Raw genomic sequence first — 20505 nt, 5'->3', positions numbered from 1 at the left:
TTCTGTACATGCTATATAGTGTCACCATACCCACTGACATGGAGGATATAGAGTATCAGGAGAAGGCAAATCTCCATCATGACAAGTAATGCTGCTTATCTCATTACAGGGCCTCACGGGAACATCCATCCGTCCAGGAGAAGAAGAAATCCACCATCTGGCAATTGTAAGTATTAGTGTGTGTCATTTAGGAGGGGTCTCCTGAGTCCCTGTCGCAGAACCTCCATTGCTGTGTTCAGGGGCGTAGCTAATGTCTCCTGGGCCTGCGAGAGGTCAACTTGGCCCCCCCCCCCTCTTTCACGACCAAGTGATGCTACTGGTATATATATATATATATATATATATATATATATATATATATATATATATATATAAAATGGTGATGGTGGGCATGCATTATATGGTCAAAAACAAACCAACCCAGAGTGCTTCTTTAAAGGGGATCTCCCAGTGAACTAGAGAAATATGGCTGAAACCTCAAGGTTATACATTTTATTTGCTAACACTTATTCTGTGGCTCCGATGGGACATGTCTATATGTGATCAGTGGTATATATATTCACAGATCCTGTTTAGGTTGTGCATATGTATAGACAAGAACGTTCATCATTGAGAAGTCAAGTTTTCATTGGACAATTCCTTTAAGTAATAAAACTTTGGAGTGGTTGTGGCGGGGGGGTACATGTTATTCTATGCCCCTTCTATGAATGAAGACCCATAAAAATGCAGCTCATCTAATCCTAGAATGATAAGTAACCCTGTATTCTCTCTGCTTTCTATTTCAGCTTCAGCAGGTTGTTCAGTTCTTCCTCCAGCCCACCTCCTGCAAAGAGGACGTACCCCCCTGTCAACATCCACTACAAGTCACCCACCCCAGCCGGGTTCAGCCAACGCCGCAGTCACACCATGTGTCAGATATCCACCGGGGGGCGCACAATCGAATTCTTCCCTGATGAGTAAGTCCATCTATAGTACTTTCAGATTATGTCTATGGGTCAGTGTTGGCATAGGTCCATGCCTATAGGACTCCAGGACTGTGAGGGGGCCCCCGATAGACCAGGGCCCGATGTAAGCCCCACTCCAGGGTGCAGGGATAATATTTTTCTTGGGGAATATCATCATGTGGGCTTTTCTACCATGCTGATTCCCCTTTGTGCAGATACAATCGCATATACAGGGGGAGTCAATAGTCTCAGGGCCCCCCTATTATTTCTGAGACAAAAGGGATAATGACATATCTGAATACACCAGCATGTAATGGGTGAGGGGGCCTATATGGGATAATTTATAAATAACGAATATGTGAGGAGGCCTAGATTTTAGGCTATGTTAGGACCATGGCCGCCATCTTGAAAGCCACCATGCTGGTTAAAGGGCGAGTTTTTTCGATGGGAAGTTACATATGAGAGAAGACCAGAATTGTTTCCGATATCGAATGCCGCGATCGGATTTGCAATATCTCTTGTGGTTCAGAAGTTATACAAACAAACATCTGTGTTCAGCTTCAGCTCTGTGGTCAGCACCATGGACAACACATTGAACATGTCAAATAGCTGTGCATCTCAGGGGACAGTCCTTATTGTTGTTGTTGCAACTTTTTGCCTGAAATTTAGGGCCCCCTCACTAGAGACGAACAAACCTCGAGAACGCTCTGGTCCATCTGAACTCTATCATACAGCATGCGATTACCGGTGGCTGAAGAAGTTGGATGCAGCCCTAAGAAGTCAGGAAAAACATGGATACGGCCTATGGCTTATGGTTGTATCCATATTTTCCAGGCAGCCTTAGGGCTGCATCCAACTTCTTCAGCCACTGGTAATCACATGCTGTATGATCAAGTTCAGATGGACCAGAGCGTTCTCGAGGTTTGCTCATCTCTACCCCCTCAATGACAAAAATATGTAATTTTCTCTTTCATTTTGAAAGTGTTACTGTCGTTTAAATTTTTTTTTTGCAGAAATCATAAGTACAGGCGATTTTAAGAAACTTTGTTATTGGGTTTATTAGCCGAAAAATGCATTTAAAAGGAGTTTGAAGCTCTCCCCCCTGTCTTCATGGTTCTCTATAGAGAGGGGAGGGGTGGAGGGAGATGAGGCACCAAAACAGGACAACAAAGAGTTAATTTACAGCTACATCACCGGGCTATCTCCTCTGAAGTCATCACTGACCTCTCTGACTTCTGAATACCGGCTTTCACACAGGTCCCGCTGTGTAATCCTTTGTTCTCTGCTCTCTGCTGGCCACTAATCTCTCTCCTCCCCCCTCCCCTCTCCATAGAACAGACAGTGCTCGAATGATGTAAAAGAGTCAAGATTTCCTGATAATGAGCAGTGAAGGTGAGAAAGAGTAGGGAGGAGGGGGGGGGGGCTGGGGAAAGTCTTCTTAAATGCAGATAATGGCATATTTACCTAATAAACCCAACTACAAAGTTTCTTAAAATCGCCTGTACTACTCATTTCTGCAAAAAAAATAAAAAATATGACAGTGACACTTTAAATATAAAGGGGTCCAGAGCCTTTGCATCCACCCAGTATTATGGGAGTTAAATAGATTGTATAAGATTTTATTCTCGTCCCAAAGATCATCGAAGTGTATACATGCATATGACTAGGATTGAGCTGCAGTACCAGACACAGCCTATAGACAGGAGTGGCGCTGTTAATGCAGAAAATACAGAACCTTTTTTCTAATGTCACACAAGACATTTAAAGGGATATTACTATCATAGTAAAATAACGGATAAAGGATATGCCAGACGTGATATTTTCCGGACATATTAATGTTTTACTGAGCAATCAGAGACGATTATTAATTCATTGTGATGCCGTGTTCCTTTACACCTCCCTCCCGAGCTCTAACAATACCCCGCACCTGGTTCATTTCCTTCATTCTAACCACTAACCAAGGCTTTGTTCTCATCTTTACTCATGTATAAGGCTTCTGTCAAGGTTTCCATCACACTGGACGCTGAATGCAGCGCTGTTCTTGCTGTCCACATAGGGGAAATCTTCACTGACCCAAATATACGTCAATGGGGTCCTCTATTATTACTGAACCTGACTATATATGTTACTATATCAGGTCTCATAGGAGGTGGAGCTCTACTTTATAAAAGAGGACTTCCCCTTTAAGTAGTAAGCTGTAACCATGCTGAATTAGATGACGCTATGACCTCTGCATCTGCTCCCCGATGCTTGCCTATTGCTCATACATTCTGCTTCTGCCGAGTGGAGCTATCTGGAAAACACAGCATTACACAATATGTGTACTGTCTATAGTGCACAATATATTCATAGTATAGAGTCACTGCATATGTTACCTATAATACACAGTGGCTGTGTATACTGTCCGTAGTACACAATGGCTGTGTATACTATCCATACTACACAGTGGCTGTGTATATACTCTGCATAGTACACAATGGCTGTGTATATACTCTCCATAGTACACAATGGCTGTATATACTCTCCATAGTACACAGTGGCTGTATATATTCTCCATAGTACACAGTGGCTGTATATATTCTCCATAGTACACAGTGGCTGTGCAAATACCATCCATAGTACACATTGGCTGTTTATATACTATCCATAGTACACAGTGGCTGTGTATACTGTCCATAGTACACAATGGCTATATATATTGTCCATAGTACACAATGGCTATGTATACTATCCATAGTACACAATGACTGTGTATACTAGTGTCCATAGTACACAGTGGCTGTGTATATTATCCATAGCACTCAATGGCTGTGTATATACTATCCATAGTACACAGTGGCTGTGTATATTATCTATAGTACACAGTGGCTGTGTATATACTATCCATAGTACACAGTGGCTGTATATACTCTCATACTATCTCATACAGCAGATTCTTCTGGATACACCTTTACACCATCATTTCCAGACTGCTTTGCTTGATCATACAGTAATCTTACTAATACATTGCCGTTAACCCTTGCTGCTTTGCTTTCTGCTCTCCCCTGACGCTGGGCACCCTCTCTCCCTTTTCTCTCTCCTTCCAGATTGAGAAGTAACACTGTGGCTTCTCTCCTCAGTGACTGCACCTCCACAGCTCGCCGAGAGCAAAAACGCGAGCAGTACCGCCAAGTGCGGGAGCACGTGCGTAATGATGACGGTCGCCTGCAAGCCTGTGGCTGGAGCCTACCTGCTAAGTACAAGCAGGTTGGTGACTTTAGATGGGCTCTTAGCCTGGTGGTCAGTACACTCATTGCCTACATAAAGCCGCAGAACCAATTTTAAAGAGGTACTTCAGCAAAAATGTCTTTCTTTCAAATAAGCTGGTGTCAGTAAGTTATACAGATTTGTAATTTACTTCTATTTAAAAAATCTCCAGTCTTCCAGTACTTATCAGCTGCCGTATGTCCTGCAGGAAGTAGTGTATTCTTTCCAGTCTGGCACTGTGCTCTCTGCCGCCACCTCTGTCCATTTCCAGTGCTTCTCTTCTATGGCTAATAGAGAGGGGCACTAAGGAGGGACCCCACTCCCAACGTCCATGAACCCTAAATGTAAACCAGTGGGATAAGTAGTTCAGAGTTACGGCTTGTAGGTAATGGGAAAAACCAATAATTTAAGCCAACGCCATTGAAACCAATTGAAGTCATGATTACCATAAGCAAGCGTTTTTACAGAACTATTTTATATGTTGTTTAATAAGCTGAGTCCAAATGGAGGTCAGGAGGACAACCGGATGAAGAATGTGCCTGTGCCCGTGTACTGCAGACCTCTTGTAGAGAAAGACCCCACCATGAAGGTACCACCATTGTAGCGTCTGGGACCTCAATGACTCCGCCGATGCGTGTACTGAAATGATGACTGAGCTATGTTGCCGCCTTCTTTGCAGTTGTGGTGCGCAGCCGGAGTCGATTTAACAGGGTGGAAGCCATTCGAGGAGGAAACTGTACCAGGCGTGAAACCAGCGCCTGGACGAGACCCATTAACGTCTGACCGGGAAACGGAAGGAGAGAGCAAGAGCACCCACACCTCACCAGAGAAGAAGAAGGTGAGTTCAACTGTATATAGTGGTAAATTGAGTAATGTAATCTTCCTTTGCTCTTCTGGTTCTGTGTGTGCATGAGTGACGTCACTCACGAACCGCAACAATAGGGGAAGGGGGGGAGGTAGAGTCTTCTTGTGGCCGGAGGTTTAATGTTGCCTCCGACCACGAGAGTGATTGACACTCTGGCCCCCGCCTGGTCAATCAAAGCATCTCATTTAAAGGAGAAGTTTAGCGAAAAGCTTTATTAAGCTATACAAATCACCAATATACACTTAATATGGGAAATGCTTATAAAGGGCTTTTTACCCTGCACTTACTACTGCATCAAGGCTTCACTTCTTGGATAACATGGTGATGTCACTTCTTGGATAACATAGTGATGTCACTTCCTGGATAACGTGGTGATGTCACTTCCTGGATAACATGGTGATGTCACGACCCGACTCCCAGAGCTGTTCGGGCTGTGGCTGCTGGAGAGGATGATGGCAGAGGGATTCTCAGTGTCCCTCCAGTACCCTGTGTCCCTCAGTGTCCCCCTGCCATCATCCTCTCCAGCAGCCACAGCCCGCACAGCTCTGGGAGTCGGGTTGTGACATCACCATGTTATCCAGGAAGTGACATCACCATGTTATCCAGGAAGTGACATCACCATGTTATCCAGGAAGTGAAATCACCATGTTATCCAGGAAGTGACATCACCATGTTATCCAGGAAGTGACATCACCATGTTATCCAGGAAGTGAAATCACCATGTTATCCAGGAAGTGACATCACCATGTTATCCAAGAAGTGACATCACCATGTTATCCAGGAAGTGACATCACCATGTTATCCAGGAAGTGACATCACCATGTTATCCAGGAAGTGACATCACCATGTTATCCAGGAAGTGAAGCCTTGATGCAGTAGTAAGTGCAGGGAAAAAAGCACTTTATAAGCATTTCCTGTAATAAGTGTACATTGGTGATTTGTATAACTTTGGGGGGGGGGGGGGGGGCAATACATTACTTTAATAATAGAGTTTGCCAGACTTCTTAACTGTATGCACTCCTGGTAAGGATCACGTACAATTAAAGGGGCCAGTGTAAATGCCCAGCGTTTTTTGTCTGGGTGCTACCGCTGGCCCAGGCTGCCATGCAATGCATCCGGGAGTCTGGATGTGCATCTGGAGCTGTCTGGAGTTCAGAATTCCCCTATAAGGTTCTATGGGGTGTCCTTGACGGAATTCCAGACAAATATTTTTCAGAGCTATTTTCCAGCATGGACACCCTTCAGGAAACATCCTGAAGAGCATCCGTGCCCAGTAGAACCCTATGGGTCCGGAAATTTACCTGGATTTCTTCAGGGCGTGTAAAAGGGGCCTTACAGATGCATAAGACAAAGATCCAGCACCCCACATGTGTACAGTATCATCATTTATACCAGGAATGGGGAACCTTCCACCCTCCACCCTTCATGCCTGGACAGCCAAAGCTTTAGAGAATTGTAGTTTTGCAACAGCTGGAAGGCCGAAGGTTCCCTATTCCTGCTTTATAGGATCAGTTCATGACCATTACATTCTCTGTATAGTCAGGAGAGATAGTTAGAAGTGTATGGCCAGCTTTATAGATGCCAGGGCCACCCACATATACAGTATATATTCCAGTGCTGCTTCTAATGTTATCTCCTTCCTCCCTATCTGCAGACCAAGGAGCTCTATGAAGCAGATGCCACCTCCAGTCGTGTATGGATACTAACCAGCACTCTATCAACAAGCAAGGTTGTGATTATAGATGCCAACCAGCCTGGCACCCTGGTGGACCAGTTCACAGTTTGCAATGCCCATGTATTATGCATCTCCAGTATCCCTGGTAGGACAATGGCCTATACTCACCTGATCTTTTTCCTTGGTTCAGGCTGTGACGGTATATATTACCATATGTTGTACTTCTCTGTGTCCTGTAGCTGCCTGCGATAGCGACTACCCACCAGGTGAGATATTCCTGGAGGGAGATGCTAATACAGAGGACGCCGCTGGTACTGACGGAGTCCTGGCAGGAATCACCATTGTAGGGTGTGCCACCAGATGCAATGTGCCTCGCAGTAACTGCTCCTCCCGTGGTGATACTCCAGTATTGGACAAGAATCAAGGTTTGTGTTGCTTGCTGCATAAAGTTAATACATAGCACTCAATAGTAACTCAGTACGCATTAAAGGGGTAGTTCACCAAAACAAAATTTTTTCAAATCAACTGGTGCTAGAAAGTTATACAGATTTGTAATTAACTTCTATTTAAAAATCTTCAGTCATCCAGTACTTATCAGCTGCTGTATGTCCTGCAGGAAGTGGTGTATTCTTTCCAGTCTGACACAGTGCTCTCTTCTGCCACCTCTGTCCATGTCAGGAAATGTCCAGAACAGGAGAGGTTTTCTATGGGAAATTGCTACTACTCCTGAGAGTTCCTGACATGGACACAGGTGGCAGCAATTAGCACTGTTTCAGCCTAGAAGGAATACATCACTTCCTGCAGGACATACAGAAGCTGATAAGTACTGGCAGACTTGGGATTTTTAATAGACATAAGTTACAAATCTCTGGCACTTTCTGGCATTAGTTGATCTGAAAGAATTTTTTTTGTGAACTACCCCTTTAAGCTCCTTAGCTTCCCATGGTGTTGACTATAGACAATTCTGGTAAAAAGAGGATGGTTAGGAAGCATGCCATATAGCCATTAGATGTGTGATCTTTCTTAACAGGGGAGGTCTCCACGGTAAGCAATGGCAAACTGACCCAGCATCAATCAGCCGAGGAAGCCACAGAAGCTCTAGAAGTACCAGAATCCTCAATCAGCGAAGCAGAACCAGCACAGGTTCGACCTGGACCCCTAACAGAACATGTATTCACGGACCCTGCCCCCGTAGCAAATGGCCGACTGTGCAGGTATTCAAGGATGTGATCAAATAGTTTGCTAAGATCCTCATTTTTTAACATCTACAGAGCAGGTTTTTATCGTGTGTACACCGGGGGGAGTATATAACGGTAAGCACTTGCACCTGTAGGTTGCTGTTGCACTTTCTGTTTTTTTTTTTTTTTTGTCTGTACGTAAGCCACATGCAGCATGCAACCTGCAATGTGAACAGAGGCATAGAGGTGCTGCCATTTTTTCCTTTTATTCAAGGATGTGTACATTTTTGGTTTCACCCCGAGTACTGCATGTCATTACATCATCCATTGTCATCCAGTACCAGTGATTTGTAATTGACTTCTATTAAAAAAATCTCCAGGGATTTGCTACTGCTCTGGACAGTTCCTGACGTGTACAGAGGTGGCAGCAGAAAGCACTGTATCAGACTGGAAAGAATACCCTACTTCCTGCAGGACATACAGCAGATGATAAGTACTGGAAGACTGGAGATTTTTTTAATGGAAGTAAATTACAAATTACAAAGAAACCAGCTCTGATTTGTCTGTAAATGGGTAGTTTTCCTGATAATAGATATAGTCTGGTATCACAGGTATGTAGGTCCTATAATGGGACATCTCTGTATGCTGTTACACAATATGTTAGCTCTATAAAAGGAGCAGGATATAAATCACTGTACAATGCAAGAAAAGATAATTTTGCAAAATCTCAGCCTAATATTGCAACATTTTAACCCAATCCTAGTGAAAATGGCCACCTAAAGCCTGAAGGGAACACGACGCAGCCAGAGACGGAGCCGAGCAATGAGATCCCTGCTGGCAGTAGTGCGGCACCAACAATGTGGCTGGGAGCACAGAATGGCTGGTATGTATCCGAGCCCCTGGGCTGATACCTGCAGTGTATGACATAGCCATGTAATAGACCCTGACAGTTCTGAGTTCCTTATACCTCAGGTTGTACGTCCACTCTGCCGTCTCCAACTGGAAAAAATGTCTGCACTCCATAAAGCTGAAGGACTCGGTGCTGAGTATTGTGTAAGTATACAACATAGACAACACTGCATGAGTGGTATGGACAGGGCGGGGTTATGGGGAAAAGAGGAAACTGATCCTGCTTTACATTTCTTCACGGTACTAGTTCTCCATGATGGTAGTTCTTTACATTGGTAGTTCTCCACAGTGCTAGTTCTTCATGGTGCTAGTTTTTTATGGTGGTAGTTCTTCACAGAGCTAGTTCTTCACTGTTCTAGTTCCTCACAGTGCTAGTTCTTTATGGTGGTTCTTTACTGTTCTAGTTCCTCACAGTGCTAGTTCTTTATGGTGGTAGTTCTTCACTGTTCTAGTTCCTCACAGTGCTAGTTCTTTATGGTGGTTCTTCACTGTTCTAGTTCCTCACAGCGCTAGTTCTTTATGGTGGTAGTTCTTCACTGTTCTAGTTCCTCACAGTGCTAGTTCTTTATGGTGGTAGTTCTTCACTGTTCTAGTTCCTCACAGTGCTAGTTCTTTATGGTGGTAGTTATTCACTGTTCTAGTTCCTCACAGTGCTAGTTCTTTATGGTGGTAGTTCTTCACTGTTCTAGTTCCTCACAGTGCTAGTTCTTTATGGTGGTTCTTCACAATTTCTTCATGGTGGTAGTTCTCCACGGTGCTAGTTCTTCACATTAGTAGTTCTCTGCGGTAGTAGTTCTTCGCGGTGCTTGTTCTTCAGGGTGGTATTTCTTTATGGTAGTAGTTCTCTATGGTGGTAGTTCTTCACATTAGTTGTTCTTCACGGTGGTAGTTCTCCACAACATATACAGTACTTATATAATTGTATAGAACTGTATAGTTTTACGTCAATAGCACTGTTCTATGGAGATGAAAGGCATCATCATGTAGCCTCTTCCTGGCATTATTAGGATGAGTATGATGGTATTATTTGGGTGGTATATGGCATCATTATTTGGACCATATGTAGCATTTTTATTATTTGGGCACCACACTATGTGACACATAAATCTGTTCATTAGGTTGTACAGTTATATGGGATCTCTATAGGGCCCTTTATTTGTCACTATATAGTAATGTATAGAAGTCTCATATAATAGTAGTATAGAGACACTTCATGGTAATATTATTTAGCAGTTTTCTTTCTATACAACACTGCTTGAAGCTTCAGTATTAACCTCTATTATAAATGCTCTATCCTTCTTGAAACTCCCAGGCATGTGAAAGGACGGGTTCTAGTAGCCCTAGCAGATGGGACACTGGCCATCTTCCACCGAGGAGAAGGTATGGTACCTTTCAGCTTTTTACCTATCATCAGATAACCCCACTTTTAGATATGGTAGAGTTGTGTTTAGTGGAGACTCACACATAACATAACATGCACCTACCTCCTTGGCTCCAGCGCTGGGGTCCGCTGTCCTCTGCTCTGGTTCCCAGTCCCCAGCTGCTTCCTGGTCTGAGCCTGGACTTCTTTGTTAGAGGGGGTCCTGAGACCACCTCCCCCTGTTGTCCATGACCCCTAAATATGGAATCCTGCAGTGTTGTGACAACTTCTCTAATGTGAACTTGGTTATTATAATTTTAGAACACTGTAGTCCATATGTGCTATTAAACTGTTTTTATTTTCTCTTGATAAGACAAACAGTGGGACCTCAGTAATTATTACTTAATGGACCTTGGGCATACGCATCACTCCATCCGCTGTATGGCAGTCGTATATGACCGAGTATGGTGCGGCTACAAGAACAAAATCTATGTGATTCAGCCTAAAACCATGCAAATACCGGTTAGTGGGATCTATCTATCTATCTATCTATCTACATACCTACCTATCTATCTCCTATCTATCTATCTATCTATCTATCTACCTATCTCCTATCTATCTATCTTCTATCTATCTATCTATCTATCTATCTACCTACCTGTCTGTCTATCTCCTATCTATCTATCTATCTATCTATCTATCTATCTATCTATCTATCTATCTATCTCCCCTATCTATCTATCTATCTATCTATCTATCTATCTATCTATCTATCTATCTATCTATCTATCTATCTCTCTCTCCTATCTATCTATCTATCTATCTATCTATCTATCTATCTATCTATCTATCTATCTATCTATCTATCTATCTATCACACGAAAATCCAAAGCACTCCAGCATAAGGTGAAAAAAGGTAGTGGTTTATTACAAAAATGTGCAAAAACACAAGATGCATCTTTCGCATCTTGTGTTTTTGCACATTTTTGTAATAAACCACTACCTTTTTTCACCTTATGCTGGAGTGCTTTGGATTTTCGTGTGATACTTGGGGATCCCCCCAGCCAAGGGATTTACATCCTATTGCACCCGCTACACCTGTGAAGAAGTGCGGCTCCTTTCTCCTCTGTATCTATCTATCTATCTATCTATCTATCTATCTATCTATCTCCTATCTATCTATCTATCTATCTATCTATCTATCTATCTATCTATCTATCTATCTATCTCCTATCTATCTATCTATCTCCTATCTACCTATCTATCTCCTATCTATCTATCTATCTATCTATCTATCTATCTATCTATCTATCTATCTCCTATCTATCTATCTATCTATCTATCTATCTATCTATCTATTCTCTATCTATCTCCTATCTATCTATCTATCTATCTATCTATCTATCTATCTATCTATCTATCTCCTATCTATCTATCTATCTATCTATCTATGATCTATCTATCTATCTATCTATCTCCTATCTATCTATCTATCTATCTGTCTGTCTATCTATCTATCTATCTATCTATCTATCTATCTATCTATCTATCTATCTATCTCCTATCTATCTATCTATCTATCTATCTATCTATGTTCTATCTATCTATCTATCTATCTATCTATAATCTATCTTAGGCTTCTACAGTAATTCTATTTACATGTGGACCCTAGTATTTGTATTGATACATTGTATATGATACATTGATACTATGATTTCTCCATGTGCTACTTTCAGAAATCATTTGATGCCCATCCTAGAAGGGAAAGCCAAGTGCGGCAGCTGGCATGGATTGGAGATGGGGTTTGGGTATCCATCCGGTTGGACTCCACGCTGCGGTTATACCATGCCCACACCCACCAGCATCTCCAGGATGTGGATATTGAGCCTTATGTCAGTAAAATGTTGGGTGAGTGACCTCCTCAGGTCCTTTATAAAGAATTAGCTTTTTTGGATATAATATGTTGGATTCATTATTGATAGATTGTGTTATAGTTACTGCAGGGCGGAGCATGACAAAACCTCCAAAAAACATCACACAGTTCATACAATAGGCTTGTCTGGAGTGTCCCTTAAAATTTATATATGAGTGTATGCAGTAAATGATGATGAAGGACACAGTGTTCTGTCATTCATGTGTTCATGCACTTACATATAATGTGTTGCAGATAGTGTTGTATAGTGGTTTCATATATCATAATGTATTTATTATAGGTGTATACAGCATTAACCTCTTGTACTTGTTACTTCTTGTCATTGTCAGGCACGGGAAAACTAGGTTTTTCATTCGTACGAATCACAGCACTGCTAATCGCCGGCAATCGACTATGGGTGGGAACTGGAAATGGAGTGGTCATCTCAATACCTCTCACAGAAAGTAAGCCATGCTTAAATACCAATCCTCAAAGGGACATTGCCATAGTGGTAATATGACGGCTGTGCTATAACACTGTATCTGCATGATATGATGGATGGATACCGATAATCATCAGAACTCATTTGACAAACTACTGACCCAGGAGTCCCTGTAACAACCTGCAATATGATTGGCTGGTATGTGCAGCACCCCATGTTTTCATATATAACCCCCATTACGCTCCCACCTAGCTAGAATCCTATGCCACACTGATAAAGGGCAGCCCCCGATTGGACGGATACCCGGCCTTGGTATTTTCTTGTCATATCCCCAGACTCGTAATAGAGTTGGATGATGACTGAAAGGGACACTTAATATGGTGGTCTCCTTACAGGAGCTACCCCTCGGCTAGGTACATCCTTGGAGGGATATCTGGCTAGTCCAGTGTTTCGCGATTAGCCACTAGTGCCATTACCTCCTATAAATAGTTGTCCGGCCAGTCTAAAAAAATGCTGTCCCCTTGCTCACTTAACCCCATAGCTGCTGTACTATAGCAGTCTGGCAGCCCAGTATATCATCATAATGCAAACTTATCCTACCCATATCGCTGCGGGAAGCCATGAGCAAACATTTTAACTGCAATGTCCACTGCAGAGGAAATGTAGCATTACATGGCTGCCATTAAAGGGAGCCTGTAACCCATCCTGACCTGTCTGTAAATCCTTGTATTCCCAAAGAAAGAATCCCAGACCACCAATTCTTATAGCTGTGTCATGTGCCATTCCTCTGTTATTTTTACTTGAAATGTACGACTCAATAACCAACTGGGTGTTGCAAATTGGGGGGGGGGGTGCCCACATGGTCCAGCACTGTCAGCTCTGATTGGATAATGTAAGACAGTGTAGGGACACGCCCCCAATTGGTAACACCCAGTTGGCTATTAAATCAAATATTTCTAGTAGGGATAACAGAGGAACGGCACAACACACAGCTATAAGAATAGGTGATGCAGAATTGTTATTTCATGGACATTGCATGTATTGGCTAAAACAGAGAGTTCCGGAGTGGTTAGAGGTCCTCTTTAAAGAAGAGCGCTGTCTATGTACAGTATATATGATCTAGGCCTGCCAGAGCTGTAGATGCTATTACAGAGGAGCTCTCAATTTTGACTCATAAAAGAGGGTCCTGAATGGAAAACCCTATTACGACGTCCATATACCCCAATAGTCCACATGAACAGTAGTCGCCATCATCTATCAGTCCCCAGGAAACCATTGCCTACAGGTTGCAATAGGCAGCAGCAAGATATAATTTTGGATGACTGCCACTGCAGTATAAGTGAGAAATGTGAATGTAATAACTGTAAATTATATAAAAAGAATAAAATTATATTATGCACTGTATGAATGGTATGACTGTGAATACTGAGATCCGTATGATGGTTTGTCCTAGCACTATTGTATATATCACTTTGTTCCGGCTGATGTATTGAATATCCCAATATACAGGTTTCCCACCTCAAATCCTGCCAATAATTTATTCTTTGTGTTCTTCATGCTTTATCCCTACCTACCTCCCCCTCCTATTCCCTCTCCTCCTCCTCTCGCCTATGAATACTCCCAACCCTTCCACCTCCGCTAGCGGTAGTCCTACACCGGGGCCAGCTGCTGGGGCTGAGGGGTAAGTGCAGGACCTGACTCTATGTCACCTCATCCCATCTTTCCAACATGTCCTGTCTCCATCCTCATTCTTCATCATTCTGTGGTATTCACAAAGTGACAGAACTTCTCCAACTGTGTTTGGATAGTTGTATAAACTTAGCTGTGGGGGACCATCATGGCGGCCATATTGGTAGTCACTTGGCTTTGTAACAAGCAGTGAACATTGGACCCCAATACATTTTTTTTTTATTACAGGGCCCTGAATAATACCAGTGCCTTCTTATGTAGAAGAGGGGTCCTTTGGCCCCTGAGACACCAGGGCCTGGCTGAGACTGCCACCTCTGCCCTCTAAGAGCTAGCTTCTTCATACTAGGAGCATTATTATATAGTGACGTCACTTTCTGTACATGTACCGCATGTATCCACACATGAGTCGCTCTGTTCATCTTTCTTAGTGAATACCAATTCCAATTTAAGTTGTCCACATCATACAGACATCATTCAGAGTAGAGACCCAGGTATTTTCTAGGCTTGAAGGCTGCAATAAACCAGGACAATGCAATGATCTGCAAACCAATGATTCATCAATTCCTTTGTTCTAGCATCTTTATAATAAAACATTGTGGAGCTCTCCTGACATGTATCTCCAGGGACTAGACTAAAAGCAATGGGAGCGTAACCTTGGTTATTCAGGGTGTCCGAATGTTTATATAGATGTCCTGCGTAATGATACAATACACAATCAGAATAAAAACCATAATGTCATAATAAGATCCGTCAACAGCACATTGCTGATGGTGTCCAGAGAGCAAAATATATTATATGGAGATATATTACAAGTATTGCCTGCCATAGCCAAAGTAAAACACCAATAGGTTGAATTTTTTGTAACTTTAAAAAAGTCATGTGATCGGCCTTGGCACCAATCACAGCTCAGGTTTTTATTTTTCACATTGCTCTGGTATAATGAAAGCTGAACGGTGATTAATTGCTTTGGGCGACACAGAGAATCTGACTATAAGACAGGGCAATAAACCTTTTCCACTGGGCCTTGTTTGGTCTTGTTGCCCATAGCAACCAATTACAGCACAGCTTTCATTTTTCCAGTGAGATTTAAGAACAGAAAGCTGAGCCCTGATTGGTTGCTATGGGTTACCAATATCATATTCTAGTATGGAGATTATATAGCACCAGATTACCACATTCTATCATTCACCATTTTATATTTTTCCACCTAAAATGTACACATAGTGGAGGCAGCCATTTTTTAGTTTAAAAAAAATCCTTCCAGTCCAATCAGATCTCTGCTTTCATTCATGAACATATAAAAGCTGCATTCTGATTGGTTGCTCAGTAATCTGTTTACTAATTAGTGTTGAGCGGACCTGTCAAACAGTTCGGGTTCGCCATCAGTCTCCGAAACCCGAACACTCAGCATTTCATTCCCTGGGGCTGCCAGGAAAACATGGATACAGCCTATGGCCTATGGATGTATCTATGTTTTCCAGGACTCCCTAGGGCGGCATCCGACTTCTGCAGATGCCGAGTGTTCGGATTTGGAGAATGTTGCCGAACCTGAACAGTTTGACAGGTCCGCTATATAGAGAGCATAACACATAAGGGTGGCGTCAGTTGTGGTTTTAATGGCAGGGAATGAACAAAAAAAGTAAGAAGCAATGTGATTATAGATGACAGCTATACATTACTTGTTATAAATGATCCCCAGTATCTGCAGTTATTCAGACAAGCCGTGAAATAATACCTGGTCTCTCCTCTGTCTATATCTTCTTAAAGGGGTTCTTACGCTATATGGTAATAGTGACCCATAGGCTATGATATTCTACTCTGTACCCTCTCTGCAGACATCATGGGGGTGGGTTGGTCAAGTAGGTTGTTGCTTCTGTTACTTCATTTAAAGATCGATTAAAAGTAGGTAACACAAGCTGATCAGTCCAATCGTTAAGACCACATAATACAGCACTGCTCCATACACCAAGCACTGAATTCAACCGTGTTCAGAAGTCCCATAAAGAGTGAATAGAATGGTGGACGGGCATGTACCCTGAAATTTGACATTTATGATTGGTGGGGGTCCCAGCGATCAGTCCCCACACTGCACATCTAGATGTTACCTATCAGAAACAGTGTTCTGCCCGCATGTCAGGGAAGGACAATGGCCTCTGCAGCAGCATGGCAGTATAGCTGAGAAGACCCCCTCTGTAGGAACTATATTGTTAGCTGCCAGAAGGGGAAGGAGCCTGATTCTACCCAGAATCACCAAGGGTGACACATGCAAAACAATGATAAAACAAAGAACTACCATGAGCATAATCTGACAGATTATGTATATTCTTGGCCTTGCATATTTTGCATGTTATCTCATGATAACGCTTCCTGGACAAGACAGAAAGGATGATATAATAGCATTTGTTACTGAGCTGCCCACACCTGGGTGCATGGTAGAGACTTTCCATCCCAGCCTATGGGGCACTGTTACCATGTAATTTCTGAGTCCTATGATACAATACAACATGCTTATAATAGTATCTAATAATACACATGTACTGTTTTGTAATGACGAATATTTTACTTTACATAATAATATATTTTTTTTTTAAAGAACTTTGGATTTGTTTTTCACGGAACGTTCCAAAGAGATTTTGTTAGAAAAAAAAAAATCTGAATTCTAAAGTATATAGCAACCTAAAAAATTCCCTATTAGGGATGTAATAGAGGGGATCCTGTGTTCAGCATCCTCGTTTATTATTTATTATACAAAGCAGAGAGCGGCTACGAAGCTCCCTCTGGGGGACAGATCACACTCAATGACAAGACTAAGGGCACTATTCCATGGGACGATTATCGGTTATCGATAATCGTTAACGATAAACGATAAAAACGATACAACACTACTGCAAACGACCGAACCACGTCTTATTCAATGCGAACAATTTGCGAACGAGCAATAATAAAAATAGGTCCAGGTCTTAAACGATCAACAATTTCTCGTTTGGTCGTTAATCGTTAACTGCTATTCAACCAAATGATTATCATTTAGATTCGAACGACTTAACGATAATCTGAACAATATTCGTCCCGTGGAATAGGGCCCTCAGATACATTGAGCACTGTGTAATGCTTCATATCCCCTGTGGAGGCGCTGTAGAACTTTTTCTCAGGGGGTCTCGGGGCAAGACTAATAATCAGCTTATTATCAGGGAACCATTCTAACTGAAGTGGAATCATCCCTTTAAGACCTGCTACCTAGTACTATATAATACGGACCATAAAAGAGTCTGCCTCAGTGCTCTCTCCTACAAGAGAGCTGTCTACAGTCTCTACCCCATCGGAGTGCCACAGACAAGATAAATCACCTTCTTAAAGTTAAAGGCATGGTAAAGGATTAGAACAACATGGCTGCTGTATGGCCTCTGTAATTTTAAGCTTTTATTAGAGCCAGGCACAAGGGATGCAACAAGATCATCCATTACCGACTGCTCCCGCTACTCCCTGCAGTCATGGCATATTTGCCACGGTCCTAATTTTTGGTGGGACTGCAAATTGGACATTGCAGGGGATTCTTTCTGCCGTTCCCAGTGTTCAATGTTTTTCCTTTTTACAGCTCTGTTCATACTGCCTTCCTGGTTTCCATTATAATGGACTCCATGATGGCAGTGCTGGGCCCGTCAAACTATGGACACCAAAGGCATCCGGCGGACTCTGTTGACTTACAATGACATCGATGAAGTTCCTTGGTGGTGTTGGTCATTTTGACAAGAAGAATGACAGTGCATGCTGGTCTTTTTTTTTTTTTTTCTTCTAATTCGCAGAGGAGGCGCTAAATCGAGCCTCTGGCAGTAGTGGGAATAGAGCCTACCCCGAGCTTATTAATTTAAATAATTCATGTATATGTAGCCTCCCATATCTTCTATGGGACACAAGGACCCTCAGTTTCAGCCTGGTTACCCGTACCTTGCATAACATATATTATAAGACACCATAGGGGACCACATAAGAGTAGGCCTTCGCACTTAGGAGTTTTCCCTGAAGGCAGCTGTCCAGCTAAGAGGCCACATTGCGTTACTAAATATCTGTATGTGTTTCCAGCCAACAAGACCTCTCCTACATCTTCGGGAGAAGTAGCCCGGGCTGGTGGAGGAGTAATCCATGTGTATAGTGATGAAAACAGCGAAAAGTCTGCCGGCAGCTTCATACCATACTGCTCTATGGCCCAGGCCCAGCTCTGCTTCCATGGTCACCGTGATGCCGTCAAGTTCTTTGTGTCTGTACCAGGTAACTACTATAAAATGTTTTATATACAGTAGCTACTAGAGATGCGCGAACCTGGAGCATGCTCGAGTCCATCCGAACCCGAACGTTCGGCATTTGATTAGCGGTGGCTGCTGAAGTTGGATAAAGCCCTAAGGCTATGTGGAAAACATGGATATAGTCATTGGCTGTATCCATGTTTTCCAGACAACCTTAGAGCTTTATCCAAGTTCAGCAGCCGCAACTAATCAAATGCCGATCGTTCGGGTTCGGATGGTCTCGAACCCGAACCCGGTTCGCTCATCTCTAGTAGCTACATATCTACAACTTTACATACTACAGTATATATCATACTAGAAAACAATTGATATCTGGAGTAAATATAAGATCTATCTAAAATGACAGTAAGTAGGTGTAGTGAGGGTGTAACGTAGTGCTGTCACCACCATATACAGCGAATAATAATATACCACACATGGTATAATCCTAGATAGATCACTCATATAATAACAACATACAGTGACCACATAGCATCCCTATACTTACAGATATCTAGTAAGAGTATTATACAATGTCTAAACCAGTGCTTCTCAAACTATGAGGTGCTACTCACTGGCGAGGTGCAACATCGGCACACACCAGAGTGATGTTGGGTTATACAGGTGGAGCAGTACTTATTGGTGCAGTGCAGTATTGGGTTATAAAGGTGGAGCAGCATTTATTGGTGCAGTGTGGTGTTGGGTTATACAGGTGGAGCAGTATTTATTGGTGCAGTGTAGTAGTGGGGTATAAAGCTGGAGCAGTATTTATTGGTGGAGTATGGTGTTGAGTTATACAGGTTGAGCACTATTTATTGGTGCAGTGTAGTAGTGGGGTATAAAGGTGGAGCAGTATTTATTGGTGGAGTGTGGTGTTGAGTTATACAGGTGGAGCAGTATTTATTGGTGCAGTGTAGTATTGGGGTATAAAGCTGGAGCAGTATTTATTGGTGGAGTGTGGTGTTGAGTTATACAGGTGGAGCAGTATTTATTGGTGCAGTGTTGTGTTGAATTATACAGGTGGAGCAGTATTTATTGGTGCAGTGTTGTGTTGAATTATACAGGTGGAGCAGTATTTATTGGTGCAGTGTTGTGTTGAATTATACAGGTGGAGCAGTATTTATTGGTGCTGTGTATAGATGAGCAAACCTGGAGCATGCTCGAGTCCATCCGAACCCGATCGTTCGGCATTTGATTAGTGGTGGCTGCTGAAGTTGGATAAAGCCCTAAGGCTATGTGGAAAACATGGATATAGTCATTGGCTGTATCCATGTTTTCCAGACAACCTTAGAGCTTTATCCAACTTCAGCAGCCACCGCTAATAAAATGCTAAACGATCGAGTTTGGATGGACTCGAGCACCCAGCATCAACATGGATGGCCTGGTGAGGCCAAGAACAAAAAGTTTGAGAAGACCTGGTCTAAACAATATTGCCATACAAGTCATGTTTAAGATCACACCCCCCCAAACTATATCAGGTCATTGAAAGGATTGTATGTCATGTCCATAACGTAACAACTGTCTGTATTTCCAGGTAACGTTCTGGCCACACTTAATGGCAGTGTGCTGGACAGCCCCTCCGAGAACCCAGGTACACCATCTGCAGAGACGACAGAAGAACAGAAGCTGAAGAATGTGCTAGTGCTGAGCGGAGGGGAAGGATACATTGACTTCCGCATTGGTGAGTCCTCACTTTTATAACAAGTGTTTTTTCGCATAGTCCTTATCATAATCCCATCTATGCCCTGTTGTATAACTACAACTACCAGCATGCACCTGGGAATAGTGGTTTTACAAATTCTATAGGATACATGATCAAAGCCACCAATAAAACAAAGCAAGGATGATGTAAATCAGTGGTTTCCAAGTTGTGGCTCTTCAACCGTTATGAAATTACAACCCTCAGCCTTTTAGGAATAGTAGTTCGACAACTGCTGGAGGACCATAGATTGGAGACCAATGCTCATGTTTGAATGAGACCATAGATATACAAGGTGGTCAGCCA

At 42.6% G+C, this 20505-nt stretch overlaps 1 protein-coding gene across 1 annotated transcript in view; it reads left to right on the top strand.

The window, feature by feature from the left end:
• The window catches only part of MAPK8IP3 (mitogen-activated protein kinase 8 interacting protein 3), a 55205-nt gene that overhangs the window by 31856 nt on the left and 2844 nt on the right, over nucleotides 1-20505 (top strand). Inside the window, exons 15-31 of the mRNA XM_069984166.1 lie at nucleotides 110-166; nucleotides 786-956; nucleotides 4064-4190; nucleotides 4684-4779; nucleotides 4870-5028; nucleotides 6710-6875; nucleotides 6970-7155; nucleotides 7761-7944; nucleotides 8672-8791; nucleotides 8881-8961; nucleotides 10130-10197; nucleotides 10551-10699; nucleotides 11914-12085; nucleotides 12440-12553; nucleotides 14174-14212; nucleotides 18301-18486; nucleotides 20035-20181. Coding sequence (XP_069840267.1) covers nucleotides 110-166; nucleotides 786-956; nucleotides 4064-4190; nucleotides 4684-4779; nucleotides 4870-5028; nucleotides 6710-6875; nucleotides 6970-7155; nucleotides 7761-7944; nucleotides 8672-8791; nucleotides 8881-8961; nucleotides 10130-10197; nucleotides 10551-10699; nucleotides 11914-12085; nucleotides 12440-12553; nucleotides 14174-14212; nucleotides 18301-18486; nucleotides 20035-20181 — 2222 coding nt within the window. The remainder of the gene's footprint in view (nucleotides 1-109; nucleotides 167-785; nucleotides 957-4063; nucleotides 4191-4683; nucleotides 4780-4869; nucleotides 5029-6709; nucleotides 6876-6969; nucleotides 7156-7760; nucleotides 7945-8671; nucleotides 8792-8880; nucleotides 8962-10129; nucleotides 10198-10550; nucleotides 10700-11913; nucleotides 12086-12439; nucleotides 12554-14173; nucleotides 14213-18300; nucleotides 18487-20034; nucleotides 20182-20505) is intronic.

Source organism: Dendropsophus ebraccatus, chromosome 9 (genome assembly GCF_027789765.1).
Source record: "Dendropsophus ebraccatus isolate aDenEbr1 chromosome 9, aDenEbr1.pat, whole genome shotgun sequence".
In the NCBI taxonomy this organism is placed as follows: Eukaryota; Metazoa; Chordata; class Amphibia; order Anura; family Hylidae; genus Dendropsophus; species Dendropsophus ebraccatus.
Note: the sequence above shows the minus strand (reverse complement) of the source record. Positions and strands in the feature narration are given on the sequence as shown.